The sequence below is a fragment of the Scyliorhinus torazame genome, chromosome 17 (assembly GCF_047496885.1).
Source record: "Scyliorhinus torazame isolate Kashiwa2021f chromosome 17, sScyTor2.1, whole genome shotgun sequence".
NCBI classification, from domain to species: Eukaryota; Metazoa; Chordata; class Chondrichthyes; order Carcharhiniformes; family Scyliorhinidae; genus Scyliorhinus; species Scyliorhinus torazame.
Genome location: NC_092723.1, coordinates 74,578,114 through 74,603,866, shown reverse-complemented (window position 1 = coordinate 74,603,866; position 25,753 = coordinate 74,578,114). Strand labels below are relative to the sequence as shown.

Here is a 25,753-nt window from a genome sequence, read left to right as displayed (position 1 = left end):
GAGGGTTGTAGGGTTTAAAATGAAGCCAGATCCTATGGTGGCAGACTCTGGGGTGTCTGAGGTGCTGGAGCTGCTGGAGGGGAAGGGGGCCGATGTTGTGGCCTTTGCCTCTGTGATTGCCCAGCGATGAACACTTTGGAATTGGAGGTCGGCTATGCCGCTGGAGGTCGCGTTGGGAGTTGGGAAACTTGTACGAGTTTCTCAGGTTGGAGAAAATCAAATTTGCCCTCAGGGGGTCGGAGGAGGGCTTTGAGGTACCGTGGATGCCGTTCATGACTTATTTGAGGAGTTGTTTGTCGCAGGGGTAGGGGGAATAGGGGAAAATGTACAAACTGTATACTCTGCTGGATGTTACGGCTGTGTTACTATGTTGAACATGTTTGGAATAAAATACCTATTGAAAAAAATAATAGAGTCAATTGTGATGGAGGAGGTTTGGAGCGAGGCAATGAAGGTACCACAACCTCGTCTTGAGGCTGAGTCTCATCCAGCTAAAACTCGCAAAGGCTTGAATGAGCAGATTTTGTGATGGGGTGGTGTTCGAGGGGGCCGGCACACCATGCTGACATGTTCTGGTTGTGCTCAAATCTGGTGTGCTTCTGGAGATCCTTTTTTATACCATGTTGGCAGTCCTGAACATGGAGTTAGAGCCATGCCCACTGGTTGCGATTTTTGGGGTCTCATATATACCAAAGCTCCAGTTAAGGGCAGGGCAGATGTTCAGGCCTTTGCCTCGTTTTTGGCAAGGAGGCAGATCCTTTTAGGCTGGAGGTCGACTGCACTGCCAAGCGCCTTGGTGTGGCTGGGTGACCTGATGGAGTTTTTACACATCAAGAAGGTCAAGTTCACCGTAAGAGGGTCGATGGCCGGATTTACCGTAGATGGGGGCCAATTATAATGTACTTTCAAGGGTTGGTCACTGTTAGCTATTAGGGAGGGTGAGAGTGCGGCGGGGGGGGGGGGGGTAATATATATTGTGATGGGGAGAGGTGGTGGCGGTGGGGAGGTTATTACTGTTTTTTATGGGTTGTTTCATTTTGTGTAACTTTGTATAAAAAGTTAAAATTTCAATAAAAATATTTCCAAAAAATCCCCCACCAATGACAGTAAGTACTCACAGGCTGAAGTTCAGCCAGCACTTCCAACACTAATGAAAAGTTTCAGTACAGGCCTTCAGGTTCTTTTTGAGACACAAAGATGGCAATGGATGGCCTTTTATTGGTCCCAAGATGGGATGGGCCTGTCTATGTTCCCGACACTGATCCAACGCCACGATTGCACCCTCAATTCTAGCAAGGGAGACAGCAGAAACACCTCCAGGCCATTCCGACCTCCTCATGATGAAAGTCACGTTGGCTGCACTGTCAGGTAGGAGATGGGAACATGGGGCGTCATTCTCCGACCCCCCGCCGGGTCGGAGAATGGCCGTTGGCCGCCGTGAATCCCGCCCCCGCCCCCGCCGAAGTCTCCGAAGGGAGAAAAGTCGGCGGGGCGTTAATGGCGCCGCTGCCGCGGAGAATGTCACGGGTCTGCGCAAGGCAGCCGATTTTCGGCCTGCCGATATTCTCCCTTCCGGATGGGCCGAAGTCCCGTCGACGTGATGACCGTTCACGTCGACGTCAATCAAACCTCCTTTTCATCGGCGTGACCCGGTGCTCCAGGCTCACGCCGACCAGCGAGGAGGTGAGTGACGGCCTGGGGGGTTGGCTCTGGGCAGGAAATGGCGTGGCCGCAGACTGATTGCCTGAGGAGAGGTGTGTCTCGGCTTGTGTGTGTGTGCGGCGGGGGGGGGGGCGGGGGTGGTTAGAGTAGGCTGGGCTCCGGGGGAGTGCCGGGAGGGGGTCCGTGCCGGGGTGGAGGTTGGGGGTTGTGGAGGGGGTCCGTGCCGGAGTGGAGATTGGGGGGGGGGGGGGTCCGTGCTGGGGTGGAGGTTGGGGGTTGGGGAGGGGTTCCGTGCCGGGGTGGAGGTTGGGGGGGGGTCCGTGCTGGGGTGGAGGTTGGGGGTTGGGGAGGGGGTCCGTGCCGGGGTGGAGGTTGGGGGTTGGGGAGGGGGTCCGTGCCGGGGTGGAGGTTGGGGGGGGGTCCGTGCCGGGGTGGAGGTTGGGGAGGGGGTCCGTGCCGGGGTGGAGGTTTTGGAGGGGGTCCGTGCCGGGGTGGAGGTTGGGGGTTGTGGAGGGGGTCCGTGCCGGGGTGGAGGTTGGGGAGGGGGTCCGTGCCGGGGTGGAGGTTGGGGGTTGTGGAGGGGGTCCGTGCCGGGGTGGAGGTTGGGGAGGGGGTCCGTGCCGGGGTGGAGGTTGGGGGTTGGGGAGGGGTTCCGTGCCGGGGTGGAGGTTGGGGGGGGGTCCGTGCTGGGGTGGAGGTTGGGGGTTGGGGAGGGGGTCCGTGCCGGGGTGGAGGTTGGGGGTTGGGGAGGGGGGTCCGTGCCGGGGTGGAGGTTGGGGGGGGGTCCGTGCTGGGGTGGAGGTTGGGGGTTGGGGAGGGGGTCCGTGCCGGGGTGGAGGTTGGGGGGGGCGGGGTCCGTGCTGGGGTGGAGGTTGGGGGTTGGGGAGGGGGTCCGTGCCGGGGTGGAGGTTGGGGAGGGGGTCCGTGCCGGGGTGGAGGTTGGGGGTTGGGGAGGGGTTCCGTGCCGGGGTGGAGGTTGGGAAGGGGGTCCGTGCCGGGGTGGAGGTTGGGGGGGGGGGGGGGGGGTCCGTGCCGGGGTGGGTGATGGGAGGGCAAATGAGTTGGTCCACCTGGCCAGGTGCCAGCCTCCAACAGTTGGACCCATGCGGTCCATGCCACCTGGCTGGGGGGAGGAGGGGATATGGGCAATGATGACATGTCGTCGTTCCCCTCCCCCCCACCAGGTCGTCATGTTTTCAGATCATCCAGCGATGTTGGCCGCCGTGGTGGCAGCCGCTCATGTCTATGTTGCCCTGGATGAGGAGGAGGAGGAGGAGGAGGAGCGTGCCAGAGAGGCGGCGCAGGCTGCCGCAGAGGGGCAGGCGGCAGCCGCCCAGGCTGGAGGGACACCTGACCGACAGGACGAGGAGGGGGAGGAGGACGTCGCGGCCCCACGGCAACGGAGGCACCCGAGGGCGCCCCGTGTGTACCGGCCCCGGCAGTCATACCAGGACCTCACGGACCGGGAATGCAGGAGGAGACTCCGGATGAGCCGGGAAACCGTGGCACACATCTGCCACCTGCTGGCACACCTGTCACCGCGTGGCACTGGCGGGGGACACCCTCTCCCCGTGTCCGTCAAGGTTACGGTGGCCCTGAACTTTTATGCAACGGGGTCATTCCAGGCACCGAGTGGGGACCTGTCCGGCATATCGCAGACATCGGTGCATCGGTGCATCCGGGCAGTGACAGATGCCCTTTATGCCATGGCGCACCGCTACATCCGCTTCCCCGTGGACCGGGCCAGCCAAGATGCCCGGGCCGTGGGCTTCTCTGCCATTGCCGGGTTCCCCATGGTCCAGGGCGCGATCGATGGGATGCACGTCGCCGTGCGGCCACCTGCAGATAACAGGGCCGTGTTCACTAATAGGAAGGGGACCTATTCGATGAACGTACAGGTGGTCTGCGACCACCGCATGATGATCCTGCACGTCTGCGCCCGTTACCCAGGCAGTGTACACGACTCATTCGTGTTGTCGCGGTCATCCATCCCCGGCATGTACGAGGGACGCCATCCCCGGCTGAGGGGCTGGTTGCTGGGCGACAGGGGCTACCCATTGCGATCGTGGCTGATGACGCCTATACGGAGGCCACGCAATGAGGCGGAGAACCGCTACAATGATGCCCATGTAGCGACAAGGGGAGTGATCGAGAGGTGCTTTGGCGTGCTGAAGATGCGTTTCAGGTGCCTGGACCTCTCTGGGGGCGCCCTCCAGTATCGGTCAGATAGGGTCGGCCGCATCATTGTGGTGTGCTGCGTCCTGCACAACATAGCCCAGCAGAGGGGCGATGTGCCGCAGGCAGAGGAGGGCGGAGTGGAGGAGCAGCAGGAAGAGGCGCAGTCCTCCCCAGATGAGGGGGATGGGGGCAATGGTCAGGGCAGACGGGGTAGACACAGACGGGTGGCTGTCCACCGTTACCGGCTGGCCCAGCGGGCACGGGACAGACTGATAGACGCCCGCTTCACTGACTAGATGGGCGTGGGAATCGGGTAGTATGGCCACAGACCGCACACCATGACAACAGCCGACCACCCACACCCCCCACCCATCCACCCACCCAGCACCCTCACCCCCCTCCCCAACCCCACACACCCCACCCGCATGCACACCACCCCCCCACTCCCAATTGCCGATCCACCGGCGGCACAACGGGCCGGGCTCACCCAGTTGCGGGTGGACGCGTGTCTATCGCAGGCCATGGAGAATGATGACAACCCGCCTCCGATGAGCTCCTGGCTCTACATCGTTGGACTATGTCTGACCCATGGCCACAGTACCACCATCCACCCGGACCATCCCTGCATGCGGCTGTGACACTGCAGCGCACGGTCCCGTCCTCTGCCCGGGGGATGTTGATGGCGGCCCAGGGGGAAGGGGGCAGACTCACCTGGGGCTGAGGTAAGACCACCCCTCACACACACACTTGCGCTCAACGTACATGACACCCCCGCACACTTTGGACAGAGCACAAAGGCAGCTTCGGTAGGTGTAACATTGACTTTAATAACCAAAGGAGTTCATGCACGTGCCCTAGCGCCTAAAACTCATCTGTGCCCTGCACCCGTGCCAACTTACTCAGTGTCTAATTGTTTGGCCTTACGGGCCCTTTGACTACGTCTACGTGGTTCCCCAGACGGTACAGCAGAACTGAGAGGTGGACTCCTGTGATTCCTGCCCTCTGACACTGGATCCCTTTGGCGGCCGTTTCCTGGGGCGTCCTGGCCTAGATGGGCCAGGCTGCGGCCCGGGCGACTGGGATGGCGAGCTGCCAGCCTGTCCTGCCCGTTGCCCACCCGATGCACCTGGGACGGAAGGGGGGGAGTCCGAGGTGTCGCGGTGTACCGGGACCTCCCCTACAGAGGGAGCCGGGATGGACCACACCACCTCCTCCTCCCTCGGGGTGCCCGATGGCCCCCAGGCCTCTACATGGGTGGGGGATGCGAACGGACTGGCCATCCGACGCGCCCCCGACATCTGGCGCTGCCAGTCCTGGAGGCCCGTGCTGGTATCGACAGGGGTCTGCAGGTTTGCAGCCATGGAGCCCAGGGGGTTGTCGAACCCTGTCTGCGACAGTGCGACGCCAGCTCGCACATGGCCACTGGCGCCGATGCCCTCAGCGATGGCCTGCTGAGACTGGGCCATGGCCTGCAGAGACTGGGCCATGGCCTGCAGAGACTGGGCTATGGCCTGCTGAGACTGGGCCATGGCCTGCTGAGACTGGGCTATGGCGTTGAGCGCCTCTGCCATCTGGCGCTGGCACTGGCTCATGGCCTCCTGTGAGAGGGCAGCCATTTCCTGGGCCACAGACGCCGCCTGCACGGAAGGCCCCAGGCCTCGCAAACCGTTCCCCATGTCTGACACCGTCGCACCCATTGCCTCCACCGCGGACGCCACCCGTGCGGTGTCAGCCTGGGTGGCACGCATGACCGGGACCACTCCCAGCTCCTGGACGCGGGTGGACTCCTCCACCTGCGACCGCAGCCGCCGCAAGCCACCCGTCACCCTATTCGCTCGTCTCCGTGTCGGTGGTTGCATCGGATCTATGTGTGGGTGTGGTAACTGCAGGAACCCGGGATCCATCTGGGCGGCAGATGTTCGCTTGGCCTGGGCTGCCCTCCGACCGCCCGGTCCCTCTGCTGCTCCTACCTCCACCTGCTGTACCGGGACGGCTGTGTTGTGCGCACCAGTGAGTGTACCAGACGCCTCATCACTAAAGTGCCCAACCGTGGTGAGTGTTTCTGCGATGGTGGAGGGTGTTGGTGACAGCAGTGGCGTTGTGTCGTGCTCTTCGTCCCACTCTGAGTCCATGGCACTTTGGGGTGGGGGTTCGTCTCCACCCATCCACTCTGAGTCACTGTCCGGTATTTCGTCTTCCCGGGTAGGGGTGTCCTGGGTAGTGCTGTCCCGGGTAGTGCTGTCCCGGGTAGGGGTGTCCCGGGTAGTGCTGTCCTGGGTAGTGGTGTCCCGGGTAGGGGTGTCCTGGGTAGTGGTGTCCCGGGTAGGGGTGTCCTGGATAGTGGTGTCCTGGGTAGTGGTGTCCTGGCTCGGATGTGACGGGGGCCTGTGGCTGCCCCCCTCATCGCTGGGTGGTCGCTCCCGCACGTGACGGGGGTGTCGTCTCCCTGTTGCTCCAGGTCTCTCCGTCTCCCGTGGTCTCCGAGGGGCATCCTGCGGGCGTCGCATGCTGGAGGGTTCGGGTCTCTCCGTCTCCCGTGGTCTCCGAGGGGCATCCTGCGGGCGTCGCATGCTGGAGGGTTCGGGTCTCTCCGTCTCCCGTGGTCTCCAAGGGGCATCCTGCGGGCGTCGCATGCTGGAGGGTGCGGGTCTCTCCGTCTCCCGTGGTCTCGGAGGGGCATCCTGCGGGCGTCGCATGCTGGAGGGTGCGGGTCTCTCCGTCTCCTGTGGTCTCCGAGGGGCATCCTGCGGGCGGTCTGCATCTGCGGGGATGGGTGCCTGGACGTTTGGTCCTGCGATACACAATGAAGCATGCATGGTTAGACATCAGGCAGTGATCAGGTGATACGGGAGAGGGGGATATAGGGGAGGGGGGATATGGGGACGGGCTGTTGGTGGCTCACTTGCTCGTGGGGCCCCGACCTCTGCATCAGCAACCTCCCGGTCCTCAGGTCCGCCAGCCAGTTCCAGGGCCCTTTCCTCGTGTACGGTCAGTGGCCTCTCATCAGCGGGCCCTCCTCCAGTCCTCACATGCTCCCTATTGTTGTGTGCGCGCTTCTCCTGGGGGGGGGGGGGTGGTGGCAGGGGTAAAAGGCAACAGTGTTAGGCAGGTATATGAATGCACGCCATCGGTTGCGCGTGCATTGCAGAGGTTAAGGTTAGGGCTGGATTCACTTGGGGATATGGGGGATATGGGGGAGGGGGGATATGGGGGAGGGGGGATATGGGGGAGGGGGGATATGGGGATATGGGGGAGGGGGGATATGGGGGAGGGGGGAATATGGGGGATATGGTGGAGGGGGGATATGGGGGAGGGGGGATATGGGGGATATGGGGGAGGGGGGATATGGGGGATATGGGGGAGGGAGGATATGTGGGAGGGGGGATATGGGGGAGGGGGGATATGGGGAATATGGGGGAGGGGGGATATGGGGGATATGGGGGAGGGGGATATGGGGGATATGGGGGAGGGGGGAATATGGGGGATATGGTGGAGGGGGGATATGGGGGAGGGGGGATATGGGGAATATGGGGGATATGGGGGAGGGGGGATATGGGGAATATGGGGGATATGGGGGAGGGGGGATATGGGGGAGGGGGGATATGGGGGAGGGGGGATATGGGGGAGGAGGGAATATGGGGGATATGGGGGAGGGGGGATATGGGGGATATGGGGGAGGGGGGATATGGGGGAGGGGGGATATGGGGGATATGGGGGAGGGGGGATATGGGGGAGGGGGGGATATGGGGAGGGGGGAATATGGGCGATATGGGGGAGGGGGGATATGGGGGAGGGGGGATATGGGGGAGGGGGGATATGGGGGAGGGGGGAATATGGGGGATATGGGGGAGGGGGCATATGGGGGATATGGGGGAGGGGGGATATGGGGAGGGGGGATATGGGGGAGGGGGGATATGGGGGAGGGGGGATATGGGGGAGGGGGGAATATGGGGGATATGGGGGAGGGGGAATATGTGGGAGGGGGGATATGGGGGAGGGGGGGATATGGGGAATATGGGGGAGGGGGGATATGGGGGATATGGGGGAGGGGGGATATGGGGGAGGGGGGAATATGGGGGATATGGTGGAGGGGGGATATGGGGGAGGGGGGATATGGGGAATATGGGGGATATGGGGGAGGGGGGATATGGGGGAGGGGGGGATATGGGGGAGGGGGGATATGGGGGAGGGGGGGGATTTGGGGGAGAGGGGATATGGGGGATATGGGGGACGCTCACCCTGCCTGCTCTGACGAGGTCGTTCACCTTCTTGTGGCACTGGGTGCCTGTCCGTGGTGTTAGGGCCACAGCGGTGACGGCCTCTGCCACCTCCCTCCACAGACGCCGGCTGTGGCGTGGGGCAACTCTGCGGCCGTGCCCGGGATACAGGGCGTCCCTCCTCTGCTCCACCGCGTCCAGGAGCGCCTCCACATCGCGTGACTCGAACCTCGGGGCTGAGCGACGGCCAGCCATCAAGTCGGGTGTTGCGGTCGGCTGTTCCGGTCGGGTGGGGGGGAGCTGCGCGGCCTTATGAGCCGTCACGCCGTGCAGCGCGTATGACGCTGCACGGCGTGAACCACTGCGCAAGCGCCGATCCCGTTACGTCGCTGCTAGCCCATTTCGGGCCGCAGACTATCGGCCCATTTTTATGACGTGACGCAAGTGGGATTTGCGCCGTTTTTTGCGCCGATCGGCGGAGTTTCCGCCGATAACGGAGAATTTCGCCCATGATGTCAGGAAATTTCCAGACGCTTGATTTCCAACTCAAACATGAAAATCCAGCTGTTTGAGTTCGCTCAGCATTTGCTTCAATCAAATTGCTGCTCGTAAACATCTTTTCCTGCTGTTGGTAGGAAAAGGGCACTACACCTTTATCGGGTATTGGCTGACTTAAAGTGGCATTGTAAATGCCAAAATTCCTCCCTCACTAGCAGATATGCAACAAATTAGTATTTTGAGAATACATGCCTACATCATTAAAATTATCAGGCAGCATGAATACTGTATGCTGTCTCAGTAAACAGGAGCAGGGTTATGCAATTTATGGTATCTCCCACTGGGTGCAACAGGATTTCGTGGCCCATAACTCAAATAACATCAAATTAACTTTTCACCTATACTCATTAACAGAATTTACCTTTCTTCTTCAATCCCAGCCGTCAAGCTGTTCATTTTTTCAAAACATTTCCTCTCTATTGAAAGTGAATTAATTATTTGTCCTTCCATCTCTGAAATTGCACTCTAAGAAAAGATATGAAGAATATCAATAAAATTTAATTATAAACATCAGTAATAATTATATGCAATTACTCAACCATTAAAATGAAAATAACAAGTACACAGAATTCAGTCTGAGAAGTAGATTGAGAAGTTCTGGCCTTGGGATCTGTTTTTAAGACCAAACTTCCATATTATGAGGAGGAATTTCTTCAGCCAGAGTATGGTGAATCTGTGGAACTCTTTGCCGCAGAAGGATGTGGAGGCTAAATCACAGAGTGTCTTTAAGATAGAGATAGATAGGTTCTTGACTAATAAGGGGGATCAGGGGTTGTGGGAGAAGGCAGGAGAATGGGGATGAGAAAAATATCAGCCATAATTGAATGGTGGAGCAGATTCAATGGGCTGAGTGGCCTGATTCTGCTACTATGTCTTATGGTCTTATTACATATTTACACTGAGAAATAAGTCTTAAAAACATTATAAAATATGAGGGAAGCAAAAATAAACAAATGTAGAAATGGACGAGGAAAGCCACATAGGAAAACCAAATCGTGCAAGTCCAAATCTATAACTGGAGGAAGCTGCATAATCAGATAGGGTGAGGCCATCAGCAAGTTTAAGATGAGAACAAGGGGCGAGATTCTCCGACCCCCCGCCGGGTCGGAGAATCACCGGGGGCTGGCATGAATCCCACCCCCGCCGGTTGCCGAAGTCTCCGGCAGCAGAGATTCGGCGGAGGCGGGAATCGCGCCGCGCCAGTTGGCGGCCCCCCCCGCTCGATTCTCCGGATGGGCCGAAGTCCCGCCACTAAAATGCCTGTCCCGCCGGCGTAAATTAAACCACCTACCTTACCGGCGGGACAAGGCGGCGCGGGCGGGTTCCGGGGTCCTGGGGGGGGCGCGGGGCGATCTGGCCCCGGGGGGTGCCTCCACGGTGGCCTGGCCCGCGATCGGGGCCCACCGATCCGCGGGCGGGCCTGTGCCGTGGGGGCACTCTTTCTCTTCCCCCTCTGCCACGGTCTCCACCATGGCGGAGGCAGAAGAGACTCCCTTCACTGTGCATGCGTGGGAAGCTGTCAGCGGCCACTTAAGCTCCCGCGCATGCGCCGCCCGGAGATGTCATTTCCGCGCCAGCTGGCGGGGCACCAAAGGCCTTTTCCGCCAGCTGGCGGGGCGGAAATTCGTCCGGCGCCGACCTAGCCCCTCAAGGTTGGGGCTCGGCCCCCAAAGATGCGGAGCATTCCGCACCTTTGGGGCGGTGCGATGCCCGTCTGATTTGCGCCGTTTTGGACGCCAGTCGGCGGACATCGCGCCGTTTCCGGAGAATTTCGCCCAAGGTTTTTAAATTACTCTGTTGGGGAAACAAGGAGTCAGTGTGAATCAGTGAGGACAAGAGTGATTAGTATATAGAACTACACGGAGTGGTTGAAGGATATAGTACAGATGTATACGAGGAAGAAGGGAACAGAAGGTTACAATGATAAGTTTAGTTGAGGAAAGATCGGAGGAGACTGTTTGAAATTGGCTTTCTAGTTACCTATAGATGATATCGGTAAAAGGTTTAATTGAGAACTCATTAAGAGTAATTAACTAAATCATATTAACCTGGAGTGAGGAAAGCCGAATAGCTGCAAATTGATTGAGACTTACTAGAGACTGAAGGAACAGTGACGTCAGCTAGCTGAAAGGCCCCATTGTGTGAAAGAATGGGCAGTTCCATTTCTGTGGAAACAGCCAGTCCAGAGACATACTTTCTCAGCAAAAACTGTGGGCGCGATTCTCCACTCCCGTGCCGAAGTGGCCATGCCGTCGTGAACGCCGTCGAGGTTCACGACGGCGCGAAACGGCCCCGATCCCGACCGATTCAGGGCCCGAAAATGGGCTAGAATCGGGGCCGCGTCTGGCCGCGTGTCGCGAAGGCCACGTCGTCACCGCACGACGCCCGCTGCGTCATATATGGCGTGATCCGCACACAGAGGACCCGGAGGTGAAGAGAGGAGATGGCTGAGCCCCGAACAGCCGCACCGAGATTCCGGGACACGGACCTGGACACCCTGGTGGGTGAGGTCGAACAGAGAAGGGACAACCTCTGCCCAAGACGTGGGCATCGCCAGCCATCCACCGCGGTGAGGCGCGGCTGGCGTGAGGTTGGGAGCGCAGTCAGTGCTGTGGGGCAGACCACCCGGACGGGGGAGCAGTGTCGCAAGAAGCTGCACAACCTCACCTGGGCTGCCAGGGTAAGTGCCATGAGGGTGCCCCCAGGCCTCCCCCCCCCGGCACGGGGGCGGGGGGGGGGGGGAGTGGGGTGGGGGTCAGGGGGGGTTGAGAGTGTTGGGGGGGATTGGGGCATCAGGGGCAGTGGTGGGGGGGGGCATCAGGGGCGGTGGTGGTGGAGGGTCAGGGGGGGGGTTGGGGGGGGGTCACGGTGCCCAACTATCTACTCGACCCACATGAGCCCCGGGAACCCCCTGGAGCGAAGCCATGGCGTGCTGTCTCCTGAATCAGCAACAATGTAGTCTATATCTGCATGCCCTGATGATACCCGCCTGAGAGTGATGCTTTAGCCAACCCCACCCCCCAGGACAAGACAGCCCACAACCAGCATGAGCGCATGAGAACCGGAGGGGGTTCTCCTGTCCTGCACCCCCTAACCGTTCACGAGCAGAGGGCCCTGGACCTCGCTGGGGTATCCGCCACCTGGGAGGTCGCGCCATGCCAGGTCGGAGGCGCAGAAGCAAGTGAGATAACCCTGTCCTCCCCACCCCCAACCCGTCATCGCCCCCCTCACACTCTGGCCACTGCACCCCCGATCCCATCCCACCTCACACTCTGGCCACTGCACCCCCGATCCCATCCCCCCTCACACTCTGGCCACTGCACCCTCGATCCCATCCCCCCTCACACTCTGGCCACTGCACCCTCGATCCCATCCCCCTTCACACTCTGGCCACTGCACCCCCGATCCCATCCCCCCCTCACACTCTGACCACTGCACCCTCAATCCCATCCCCCATCACACTCTGGCCACTGCACCCCCGGTCTCATCCCCCCCTCACACTCTGGCCACTGCACCCCCGATCCCCTCCCCCCTCACACTGTGCACCCACCACCACCATACACCCAGGCCACCGTGTCTAACGAACCCCGAATCTTTATGTTCCCCAGGGCCACCCGACGAACCTTGAGGGACGTCTCGCCCAAGAAACAGCGTAACATCGCCAACCGCAACTGCACCCAGGGATGCACGTCAGAGGTAGGCAGTCGGTCGGACAGGAGGGCAGACCTCTCAGTCTGGGACGCAGGTCCGGGACGCTCAGACCACCGAGACAGACATTAGTGAGGGGCACAGGGTGGACAGTCATGTCGAAGCGCACATCACGGCCACACACCTGCTGGATCCACCTGGAGGTCAAGACGACATGGCCCGCATGGAGCTTGTGCCGGGCCATGAGGGGGACCAGTACACACCAGACTTCCTGACGGATGATGACCTTGAGCTTGCGGCACTGCTGTCTCCCACACCATTCACCATCACAGAGACACCCACCTCGGTTGGGCATATAGGTGATGAGGCTCCCGAGTCACTGTCTGGTGCGCACCCCACAGCCGAGCCGGTACAGCAGGTGGAGTTTGGAGCAGCCGAGGGGCTGAACGGTCAGAGGGCAGCCCAGGCCCAGCAACCAGCTGCCACCCAGACGGTTCCCGGGTTCCTGGATGTAATTGACCCACCCGGACAACCAATGCACGTGCACACCCAGGGACTGAATAACGGGATGAGGGCCATCTTCCAGGACCTGCACACGCAGTTGGAGGAGTCTATCCGCGTCCAGGAGCAGGGAGTGGTGCCGCTCAGCGCAGCCACCCAGGCCGACACCACACGGGTGGCGTCCGCGGTGGAGGCAATGGGTGAAAGGGTTTCGGCCATGGGTCAGGTTCTGCAAGGCGTTGGGCTTAACGTGCACGCGTCATCCATGGCCCAGGAGAGGGCTGCCCTCTCACAGGCAGCCATCTCACGTGGCCAGCAGGACATTGCCGCCGCTCTCGGGGCCCTGGCTGAGTCTCACCAAGCCATGGCCCGGTCCCAGCAAGCGATGGCACAGTCCCAGCAGTCGGTCGCGGAGAGCATTGACCGCCTGGCGCACGTGATGGATGGCGTCGCGCTATCACAGGTCGAAATCGCACAGTCCTTGGCAGGAATGTGGCACTACCTAGGCTCCGTCTCGGCAAACAATCGGACCATGGTCGATACCGCTGCAGGCCTCCAGGACTGGCAGTGCCAGGTGTCGGTGTTTCGACGGGGCATGTCTCCGAGCGCATCTCCGTCCCACAGTGAGGTCCGGGGGCCACCGAGCTCCCCGAGGGAGGAGGAGGTTCTGGGGCCCGTCCCGGTAGCTTCATCAAGGGACGTCCCGGTACACTCGGCCTCCCCCCGTTCCATCTCTGGCGCATCTGGTGGGGAGCGGCCAAGTCAGGGTGACACCACACCATCCAGCACACCCACCGAGCAGCCTGGCCCATCGAAGCCGGGCCGCCCCAGGAAACGCGTGCCGACGGGGAGCCATGTCAAAGGGCGTGATTCTCAGCAGTCCGCCTCCACTCCTGCTGTACCATCTGGGAACACACCTAGAGGTAGTGGTAGGGCCCGTAAGGCAAAGACGTTAGGCACGTAAGAAGTTGGCACGGGTGCAGGGCACAGTCTAGTTGTAGTGGGTAGGGCAACTATGTTAACCACACAAATAAACTCACTGTTGAATTTGACTTGTAAGACTATGTGCTATGTCCGGTGCCAGGAGGCTCGTGGGGGTGCCCGATTGGCGTAGTGGTATACGAGCCCTTCAAGGTCTGTTCCGGATGTGCTGACCCTTTTACCCCCTGCCTCCCATAATCGGACACCGTTGTCCTCGGTACACCGACGCCAGCCACCCCACGGGCATGTGGTGAAATATCCATCACGAAGGCTGTGACCACCGGAGTGCATGGTTCAGCTATAGCCATGAGTCAGACCTCGGCTGGCGAATCTGAGCACACAGCTCATCGCATAGCGGGCTGTCATCATTCCACATGGCACTGTTCAAACCCGCTTACCCAATCATCAATGTTGTGCAATCCTGCAGTGCCGCAGTGGTAAGGTGATGTGTAATTGTAGCCGTGAACGCGGTGCGGGGGGGTGGGTGCTGCTGTGTGGTGCCCATGTACAGGAGTGACGGTGCAAGTGGCAGTGTTCAGCGAATCCCACCCCCACAGTGCGTGAACCGTGAGGCCACCAACGCGTCGCGTGCAGCCTCCTGGACGTAACGAGCAGCCGGGCAGTGTCTGTGTCCTCCGCCCCTCCCCCCACCCTGATGCGCGCCATCATCCTCATCCTCCGCATCCTCCTCTTCCCCATCCCCCTCGTTTGCGTTGGCTCCGGTGCCGTTGGGTCCTCCCTCCGACTCCTCCACCAAGTCATCTCCCCTCTGCATGGCAATGTTGTGCAGCGCACAGCAGACCACAACCATGTGGCCGACCCTGTCGGGTTGGTACTGCAGGGCCCCTCCTGATCGGTCCAGGCATCTGAAGCGCATCTTCAGCAGCCCGAAGCACCGGTCCACCACACCCCTGGTTGCTGCATGTGCCTCGTTGTATAGGCTCTCCGCGTTGGTGTGAGGCCTCCGTATTGGCATCAGCAGCCATGACCTCAATGGATAGCCCTTGTCGCCCAGCAACCAGCCCCTCAGTCGGGGGGGGGGGGGGGGAGGCATCCACCGAACATTGCGGGGATGAACGACTGTGCCAGAATGTAGGCGTCATGCACACTGCCGGAGTACTGTGCACACACGTGCATGATCTTCATGTGGGGGTCGCACACCACCTGAATGTTGATGGAGTATGCGCCCTTTCTGTTCATGAACACTTCCCTGTTGTCTGCAGGTGGGCGCATGGGGACGTGCACACCATCAATGACACCCTGGACCATCGGTATCCCGGCCACCTTGGCGAATCCACGTGCCCGTGCTTCCTGCTGTGCTTGTTCCTTGGGGAATTGAATGTACCTGTCCGCGATGGCGTACAGGGCGTCGGTGATGGCCCTGATGCACCTGTGGACCGATGCCTGTGATATCCTGGATAGGTCCCCGCTCGGCGCCTGGAAGGAACCGGTCGCATAAAAGTTTAGGGCCACCGTCACCTTGACGGAGACTGGTATCGCGTGTCCTCCTCCCATTCCACGTGGTGCGAGGTGCTCCACGAGCTGGCATATATGTGTGACCGTCTCCCTGCTCAACCGTAGTCTCCTCCTGCATGTGATGTCCGTTAGGGCCTCGAACGACATTCTGTCACGGTACACCCTCGGCCTTGCTGGACGCCTGTCGTGCCCTGGCACCACCATCAGTGGAACCTCCTGCTCCACCTGCTCCTCCTCCTGCTCCCCCCCAAGCACTTCCTCTGCATTCCTCGCCGTCTGGCGGTCAATGTTCCCCTCGGCATCCCCCTGTACATTCGGGTCCTGAGTGCCTGCGGCCTGCGCGTCGACAACGGGCCACTCCGCAGCCATCCCCTCTGCTGCACCGGCAACCGCTGCATCTGCAGCCACTGTAGGCCGTCGGACTCTATGCTGCCGGATGGCAAACTCCAGAGCTGTGGCTCCAACCACGGCAGTAAACATCGCTGTCTGGTTGGCATACATGGTGACCTGCAGGAGGGTGGTGGGGGCAGAGATACGACATGTTACACCAAGGTTCTTCCACACCTCGCCAGCCAGGTTGCATGGGATCCCTGTGTGTCCCGGTGGCATGGTCGCGCTGCAGACACGCAGCCAGCCTAACACCTGGTCACTGTCTGCGCCCAACGGTCAGTCCACACCGTACTGCTCACCAGTGTGCCACTCACCTGTGCCCATCAGCCACACACAACCTGCGGCCGTGTCCTTGTCACCGTCCTGCCATATCAGGGCGGCTGACATGTGGCATCCGCGGATGGACGATACCATCCACTCATCACGAGTCTCCAACCTGCACGCCGCTCCCTCATCCCCCCCCTCCCACCTGCACTCTCCCACATCCCCCCCTCCCACCTGCACACTCTCCCGCATCCCCCCCCCCACCTGCACTCTCCCTCATCCCCCCCTCCCACCTGCACACTCTCCCTCATCCCCCCTCCCACCTGCACACTCTCCCTCATCCCCCCCTCCCATCTGCACACTCTCACTCATCCCCCCCTCCCACCTGCACACTCTCCCTCATCCCCCCTCCCACCTGCAAACTTTCCCTCATCCCCCCCCCCTCCCACCTGCACACTTTCCCTCACCACCCCCCCCTCCCACCTGCACTCTCCCAACCCCCCCCCCTCCCACCTGCACACTCTCCCACCCCCCCCACCCCCCCCCCCCCCCTTTGGCCGCAGCCTTCTCGGGTAAGCCGACCCGGTCTCCCGGAGCTGCAGAACAGTCCGCTCACCTCCTCCAGCACGACTGGCTGACAACTTTAAAAAGCAGGTGTGAACGGCGACGGCGTGAACTGGGGTCACGCCGTCGGGACTTCGGCCCATCCGGCCCTGAGAATAGCAGGGGTGCCGGAGAATCGCCATTTTGGGTGACTCAGGCGATTCTCCGGCCTGCGCAGCGCAGAACTCGACGGGGCCATTCTCGCCGCTTGGGAGAATCGCGGGAGGGCATCGGACCGGCGTCGCGGGAAAATTTGGCGGCCCAGGCAATTCTCCCAACCGGCGCGGGAGTGGAGAATCGCGCCCTGTGTTTATCCGATAATGTCTAGATGCATTTGTGGATAAGTTGGAAAATTGGCAGGCGGTGGTATGGAAAACTTTGTACCAATATACTTAACTACATATCTCTTTTAAATTGACAGACAGACAGTTTGACCGAATTGAGTGAATTATGAATTAGTTAAAGCCATTCACAGCAGTTACGAAGGCAAGACCTGAAGATAATAATCTCCTTAAGAAACACGTGTTGGGATGAAAAATCCATTCTGGAATCAATTTATCTTTTTCTAAAACCTATTTCCTTGCTGCTTTTGCTAAATCGCCATCTTTCTATTGTTTAAATCACTCAGTCATTTTATACAGTGTATTATAATTTGAAGAATTACCACAATCTGTATTTTAAAATTCAGCCACTGTGTTCGCTAAAAACAATCAATCTGACTAACTTGCTAAAGGGCTAGTCGGAAGTCACTTAATATTGTCTTGAAAATAAAGTTACCAGTGGGCACTACAGGTGACTAATAAACTTCCAGTGGACTTTGTCAAAAAGCACAGACTTGACCTCTGTTATTTGGGAACTGAGAAGGGATAACGGATATCCAGGGTTCCGAATAGACAGAGAGATCCATTAACTGGAAAAATATTACTTGCATGGACCGGTTGAGTCGAATGTCCAGTTTCTATTTAATAATTCTATGTATTTAAACTTAGGGCGCGATTCTCCGGAAAGTGTTGTAGCGAGCAGGAATTGCCACGCGCTTCCCGGCGCTCGGCCAGTAATGCTATTCAATGTCAATTGGTCCACTTAATGAGACCTCATGGGCTTCTGCCCCCAAATGAAGGCTCGCCAGCTGATTCGCCAGCACTGTGCTCGCCAGCTCCCAACTAACAAGGTTGAGCAGCACTTAAGCTGCAGTTGCTCAGCCAACCCCACCCAGCTCGCAGCAATGGCGCTGAGGAGACTGTAATGATATGTAGATAGACAAGTTAGTGAAGGGTTAATTATTACAACTCATTGTAATTCAAACTAGAGGGCACCACCAGTTCTCAGTACAAATATCAGACCTCAGGGAATGCTGGGTAGTTACTGGATAGTGAGCGAAGGAGAAAGCCTGAGAACAGCACAAAGAGTAGATTAGATTAGAGAGTCAACACGAGGATATCATTAGTGACTACTGGATTATTGATTACTGCTAAACAGAATCTATTTTACTTTATTATTAATTATAGCTCAGTTGTGTGTGCGAACTTCATTTAATTAATCATTATCCAACAAATAATGATTGGTGGTTTCTTTGTCATCAACTCAACGGACCATTCTGGATCAAAAGGCAAACAACAATGACATATTATCATCAAAGGTAATATAACAGATACCAGCCTCAAGATTCGGTGACGCTGACCTGGGGAGGCTGCTAGACGTCGTGGAGACCAGGAGGGATGTCTGGTTCCCCCACAAGTCAAGGAGGGTAAGCCATAGGGCAGCCAATGCTGCCTGGGATGTGGTGGCGGCGGCAGTGAGCTCGGGGAGCGTGACCAGGACTGGCCTCCAGTGCAGGAAGGTCAATGATCTAAACCGGGCAGCACATGTGAGTGGACACCAATGCCCCCAGAGACGTTTCTGCCCTCAAGGGAGTGCCTACCCCCATCGCCCTTCAACCCTTCCCCCTTCATGAACCACACGCGTGGCTAATGATGCCCTCTCTGTGTCTCTTCAGGAAAAGCTCTCCCAAAATCGCCAGGTGAGGGCTCTGACTGGCGGTGGCGTGCAGGACATAAGAATCCTCACCACCATAGAGGAGTGTGCCCTGGAGGTGACTGGGGTGGCGTGCAGGACATAAGAATCCTCACCACCATAGAGCATGGGCAGCACGGTAGCATAGTGGTTAGCATAATTGCTTCACAGCTCCAGGGTCCCAGGTTCGATTCCCGGCTGGGTCACTGTCTGTGTGGAGTCTGAACGTTCTCCCCGTGTGTGCGTGGGTTTCCTCCGTGTGCTCTGGTTTCCTCCCACAATCCAAAGACGTGCAGGTTAGATGGATTGGCCATGCTAAATTGCCCTCAGTGTCCAAAATTGCCCTTAGGGTTGATTGAGTGGGGTTACTAGGTTATGGGGATAGGGTGGTGTGCGCCTCGGTAGGGTGCTCTTTCTAAGAGCCGGTGCAGGCTCGATGGGCCGAATGGCCTCCTTCTGCACTGTAATTCTATGAAAGATTCTATGAAAGGAGTGTGCCCTGGAGGTGACTGGGGTGGCCAAGGACAGCCTCCACCGACGTGATTGACCCATCCCTTCCACTGACCCACAGGTTCTCCTGCCAATGTCACCGACCCATCCCCAGCAGCACCCTCTCCATCTTCCCTGGAAACCACCTCGAAGGAGAGCTCCGAGGATGCCACTGTAATAGACACGGCACAGCTGTCACCCCCACTCTCCACCAGCACAGATACGCGCACCTTGCTGGGCCATGTTAGTGGTCAGGCTTATGGGCACAATCTGGTGAGCACCACACTGCTGCTGATGTATATCAGGTGGAGGCAGGCGAGCCAGCAGTCGGAGGTCTGCTGCATCCCAGCACCCAGCTGGGCCCCAGCCTGATGCAGAAGGTATGGACAGGGTTAGGGAGCATTCAAAGGGAGATGGCAGAGACACTCCATACCGATTATAGGAGTCCCAATAGCTACACAGGGGGTGTCGCCGGCAATGCGTGGCACTGCTAGGGTGGCAACTGCAGTGGAGAGCTTGGTGCATGACGTCGGCACCATTAGTGCAGGTCCAAGATGTCAGAGTCGGTGATGGCCATAGCTGAGGGTCTTTTCTTTTAGAAAATATTTTATTGAGGCATTTATAATTTTAACAATTTTAAACATCAAATTTCAACAAAACCAGAAACTAAATTATATAATCAACAAACCCCAGCCAACATGGCTTACACAAACAGTGCAAACTTCCCCAACCACCACTCCGTTGGCTCTCCTATCCTTACTCATCTCTACCGTGCCTTCCCTTTCGAGTCTGAGAAACCTCACTATGCCACTAACCCACACCCCCAGGCTTTGGGGGCTCCAAGTCCCTCCAACCTAGTAAGATCCATCTCCAGGCAAACGGGGAGGCAAAGGCCAGAACATCGGCCTCTCTCACCCCCTGGGCTCCCTGGTCTTCCGACAAACCGAAGATCGCCATCTCTAGACTCAAAACCACCCTCAATTATAAGCCCTCTGATATGACATCAGCAAACCCCTGCCAGAACCCCCTCAACTTCGGATACACCCAAAACGTATGGACATGGTTAGCAGGACCCTCCATACAGAGCCCACACCTATCTTCCACCTCCTCAAAGAATCTGCTCATCTGGGCCACAGTCATGTGTGTCCTAAGAAGCACCTATTACGGGCCAGGGTTTAGAGAACCCCAAAGTGTATCATGGAGTTCACCTGACCCATAACTTTGAATAGATTGTGGTTATGGGGAGCACAAGGGCCCACTTTACAGGTGTGATGCAACAGAGAACTAAAAGTATGTTTTAACAAAAACGTTTATTCTATGAAATCCAGTTAACACTTTATAAACCCACAGTAAAATCTTAACAACTATCAACACCAATAATCCCCACAGATACAATATTCTATAAGTAACCCTTAATCTTTCCTTACAACATCCATAAGCCAAATACCATCTTTAATACAGAGACCAGATTCAAATTCTCTGAGAGCAGTTATCACTTTGAAATCCTCAAATGATCTGGAGAGTCTTTAGATTGCAGAGAGAAATCCTTATGCAGCTGCTTGCTTTGCTTGCAGCTATCCAGCTCTGAAAACAAAACTAAAACTGACAGACACACACCAGCTTTTGTTCAAAGCGAAAGTGAAAGCAGACAGACAGCCCAGCTCCACCCACTCTCTGATATCACTGCAGCTATTTGACAAACACCCATTTCTTAAGGGTACTCTCACATGACACACCTTAAACTGTATCAGGCTGAGCCTGGCGCATTAAACTGTATCAGGCTGAGCAAGGATGCATTAACTCTCCTCAGGTCCTCCTTCCATAAACCGGCCTCCAACTCCCCATTCAGCTCTTCTTCCCACTTTCTCTTCACCTCCCCTATCGGGGCTCCCTCCCACTCCATCAGCTCCTTATAGATCTCTGAGACTTTCCCCTTTTCTACTCCTGTTCTCGACACCACCTTATCCTGTAGCCCCTGGGACTGCAAACGCGGGAAGGTCGAAACCTGCCTCCGCACAAAATCCCTCATTCCCCCCTGGCAACTCAAACTCCTCCACCAGCTCTTCCAGGCTCAGGAAACCCTCATCAATAAAGAGATGCCCAAATCTCTCGATCCCTGCCCGCAACCACCTCCACAACCCCCTGCCCAACCCCCCTGAAGCGAACCGGTGGTTATCACATATTGGCGCCCACACCGATACCCCCTCTAATCCCATTTGCTGCCTCCACTGTCCCCATGCCCTTAGGGCTTCCACTACTTGTGGAGCACCAAGCTGGCAAGAATGGCAGAGGTGCCATCAACAATGCCCCAGACTGATGTCCTTATATGAGACCGCCTCCACTCACTCCCATACCGACCCCTCCCCCACTACCTGACCATCGCAATGTTCGCCGCCCAGTAGTAGTTAATAAAATTCGGGGGGGGGGGGGGGGGGGGCAGCCCCCCCCCTCCCCATGCCCCTGCTCCAGCAGCACCTTTTCACCCGCTGTGTTTTACCCGCCCAAACAAATCCCGAGATCTCTGCATTCACCTTTTAAAAGAACGCCTTGGGAATAAAAATTGGGAGACTCTGGAAAGCAAACAAAAACTCAGGAGGACCGTCATTTTAGCTGTCTGTAACAGCCCCGCCAATGACAATGGGAGCGCATCCCACCTCCGAAGGTCCCCCCTCATCTGTTCTACCAGTCGCCGCCAATTCAGTTTATGCAGCTGCTCCCACTCCCGCGCCACCTGGGTACCCAAATATCAAAACCTCCCTCCCACCACCTTGATCGGCTTCTCACCCAGTCTCTTCTCCTGCCCCTTCATCTGGATCGCAAAGACCTCACTCTTACCCATATTCAATTTGTATCCCAAAAAACAGCCAAATTCCTCTAACATCCCCATAATCCCTCCAATTCCCCCCAGCGGGTTCGATATGTACAGCAGCAAATCGTCCATGTAGAGCAAGGCCCTGTGTTCCACTCCCCTCCATACTATCCCATCCAGACCCTCGGCACTCTCAAGGCCAATGACTCTCTAGCCAAGGCAAATAACAGTGGGGAAAGTGGACATCCCTGCCTTGTCCCCCGGTACAACCTGAAGTAGTCCGATCACACCCGATTCGTCTGCACACTTGCCACCGGTGCCTGGTATAGCAACCAAACCCAATCCACAAATCCCTGCCCAAACCCAAACCGCCCCAGGACCTCCCATAAGTATTCCCACTCTACCCAATCAAAGGCCTTCTCTGCGTCCATGGCCACCACCACCTCACCTCACGCCCCTCTGGAGGCATCATGATTACATTCAGCAATCGCCTAACGTTGGTCGCCAAGTGCCGCCCCTTAACGAACCCTGTCTGGTCCTCCCCAATTAACCCTGGGATGCAGTCCTCGATCATAGTGGCCAGGATGTGCGGCAACAATTTGCCATCCATATTTAACAGGGAGATTGGCTTGTATGACCCACAATTTTCCAGATCCTTATCCCATTTTAAAATGAGGGAGATTGACACCTGTGACAATGTCGGGGGGGCAGGGGGGAGGGCTCCAACCTCCTTTGCTTCATTGAAGGCCCTTACCAACAGCGGTCCCAACACCCCTGAGATTTCTAAGAAAATTCCATCGGGTACCCATCCGGTCCCGGGGCCTCACCCAAATGCATCACCTCCAACCCTTCTACCACTTCCACAAGCCCTCCAACAGCTCCTCATCCACCTTTGCGAACTCCAACCCTCCCAGAAACCCCTCACCCTCTCCTCCCCGGCTGGGGGTTCCGACTTATACAATTTACTATAAAACTACCTAAACACCCCATTCACCCCCGCCGGGTCCATGACTGTGTTCCCTCCTGTGTCCTTCACTTTCCCAATTTCTCTCGCTGCCTCCTACTTCCTCAACCAGGCAATGTGCCTCAATGACTACCGTTTGGTGAGCCTTACTTCAGTCATAATGAAGTGCTTCGAGAGGTTAATCAGGAAGCGCATCATCTCCATACTCCCAGAACACCTTGATCCACTGAAATTCGCATACCGTCGCAACCGGTCCACAGCAGACGCCATTTCCCTGGCCCTACACTCATCCCTAGAGCATCTCGACAACAAGGACTCCTACATCAGACTCCTATTTATTGACTACAGCTCCGCCTTCAACACCATAATCTCAGCCAAGCTCATATCAAAGCTCCAAAACCTAGGACTTGGCAACTCGATCCTCGATTTTCTAACCAACAGACCACAATCAGTAAGAATGAACAACAACACCGCCTCCACAATAGTCCTCAATACCGGGGCCCCGCAAGGCTGCGTACTTAGCCCCCTACTCTTCTCCCTGTACACATACGACTGCGTGGCAAAATTTGGTTCCAACTCCATCTTCAGGTTTGCTGACGATACGACCATAGTGGGCCGGATCTCGAATAACGACGAGTCAGAGTACAGGAGGGAGATAGAGAACCGAGTGGAGTGGTGCAGTGACAACAATCTCTCCCTCAATGCCAGCAAAACAAAAGAGCTGGTCATTTACTTCAGGAAGCAAAGTACTGTACACACCCCTGTCAGCATCATGGGGCCGAGGTGGAGATGGTTAGCAGTTTCAAATTACTAGGGGTGCATATCTCCAAAAATCTCTCCTGGTCCACCCACGTCGACGCTCCCACCAAGAAAGCACAACAGCGTCTAATACTTCCTCAGGAAACTAAGGAAATTCGGCATGCCCACATTAACCCTTACCAACTTTTACAGATGCACCATAGAAAACATCCTATCTGGCTGCATCACAGCCTGGTATGGCAACTGCTCGGCCCAGGACCGCAAGAAACTTCAGAGTCGTAAACACCACCCAGTCCATCACACAAACCTGCCTCCCATCCATTAACTCTATTTATACCTCCCGCTGCCTGGGGAAAGCGGGCAGTATAATCAAAGACCCCCTCCCACCCGGCTTACTCACTCTTCCAACTTCTTCCGTTGGGCAGGACATACAGAAGTCTGAGAACACGCATGAACAGACTCAAAAACAGCTTCTTCCCTGCTGTTACCAGACTCCTAAATGACCCTCTTATGGACTGACCTCATTAACACTACACCCTGTATGCTTCATCCGATGCCGGTGCTTATGCAGTTACATTGTATACCTTGTGTTGCCCTTTTATGTATTTTCTTTTATTCCCTTTTCTTCCCATGTACTTAATGATCTGGTGAGCTGCTCGCAGAAAAATACTTTTCACTGTACCTCGGTACACGTGACAATAAAGAAATCCAACCCAATTGGTGCGGTAACATCCTGCTCGCTTTCTCCCTTACTCATACACTGCCCCTCTCACCCTTCGCAACTGTCCTACCACCTTACCCGTGGTTACCAACCTAAATTTCATTTGCAGCCTCTGGTGTTCCTTTAACAGCTCTTCCTCTGGGGTCTTTGCATATCTCATGTCTCCCTGCAGGATTTCCTCCACCAACCTTTCTATCTCGCCCCGCTCTTCCTTTTCCCTGTGTGTCCAAATTGAAATAAACTCCCCCCGAACCACTGCTTTCAGTGCCTCCCAGACGGTACCTGCCGAAACCACCCCGGGGCCATGACGAGGGCCTTGACAGAATGTCCACTTCTCTGGGGGATGTGACCCAGTACCAGGCTGACCCTGATAAGGTTCTGCGGGTCATGTCCCACTCTCAGATGGGCATTGCCGAGGCTCTGCAGAGCATGTCTGAGTCACTGAAGAGCATCGCCGAGGGCGTCGATACGATGGTACAGATCATGGGGAACCGCCAAGCCTGGCAGAGCCAGATGATGCAGGGGCTGCCAGGGCTCGAACCAGTTACCGCTCCGTCCCAAGGTGAATCCCAGAGCCCTATGGGCACTGACTGGGAAGAAGAAGCGCTGAGTGCCAACCCGCATCCGTGCCATGGAGTGGAAATGGTGGGCCATCAGCTCCCCCCGAGTTCCACTCCTATGATGAGGCCGCATCTTGCAGCCAGCACACAGGACAAGCCGGCAAGACTGTACACGTGCCGCCGGCAAGTGAGCCGGGGCCTTCCGACCCCAGAGGACACTTGCCAGGAACATCGAAGGCCACGGGACAAGGTAAGCAGCTGGCTGCCTCCACCTCAACTGTGCATCCTGGGGAGACACCTAGAGGTAATGGTAGAGCTAGTAGGGCAAAGCACATCGATGATTACTGATGCATTAAGTAGGGGGTGGGAGGGAAAGTAGGGGGGAGGGGGCTGAGGGTAGGGAATTGTCAAACAGAATAAACACCTTGGTGCACAACCAGTATGATGCCTCTGTCACCTTCTTTCGTAATGCAGGCTAACCTCCAAACCCTTGGCCCATCTCTCCAGGCATTTCCCCTTCCCCGTGGCACCCACCCACCCCCAGGCCGTGGACATGTCCCATCCCTTCGGTGTTCGGAATTTGGCTGTTGCATGTGTGGTGCTGCAGTGTTCAAGCACAGTGTCCAGGCATCAAGGTGTGATTATGATGCTAGGCAATGACACCGACATACTGCATGGCCCGCCGGCCCGCCCACGGGAGTCCACTTGGGTTGTGTTTCGTGCTCACTTAACCACGATTGCCAACTCCTTATTAGCGATAGCCTTCAGCTGCGCAGCCAGAGGCCTCGGGGGTCGGTGGGGGTTATGGGTGGTTGGTAGGGAAGACAAACAGGGACAAGTGTTGCCCTAAGAATGGGTACGCACGATCCATGGGTTGGTATGGTGGTGCCGTGAGCGGTTGCCCCCACCACTCCTCCCATGGCGGCCTACCCCTGCAGAGGGTCCCCCACCCTCAGCCAA

At 57.4% G+C, this 25,753-nt stretch overlaps 1 protein-coding gene across 1 annotated transcript in view; it reads right to left on the bottom strand.

The window, feature by feature from the left end:
- sycp1 (synaptonemal complex protein 1) overlaps positions 1-25,753 on the bottom strand; it is a 755,262-nt gene that overhangs the window by 301,075 nt on the left and 428,434 nt on the right. Inside the window, exon 18 of the mRNA XM_072479793.1 lies at positions 8,977-9,080. Within this exon, the coding sequence (XP_072335894.1) occupies positions 8,977-9,080 (104 nt within the window). The remainder of the gene's footprint in view (positions 1-8,976; positions 9,081-25,753) is intronic.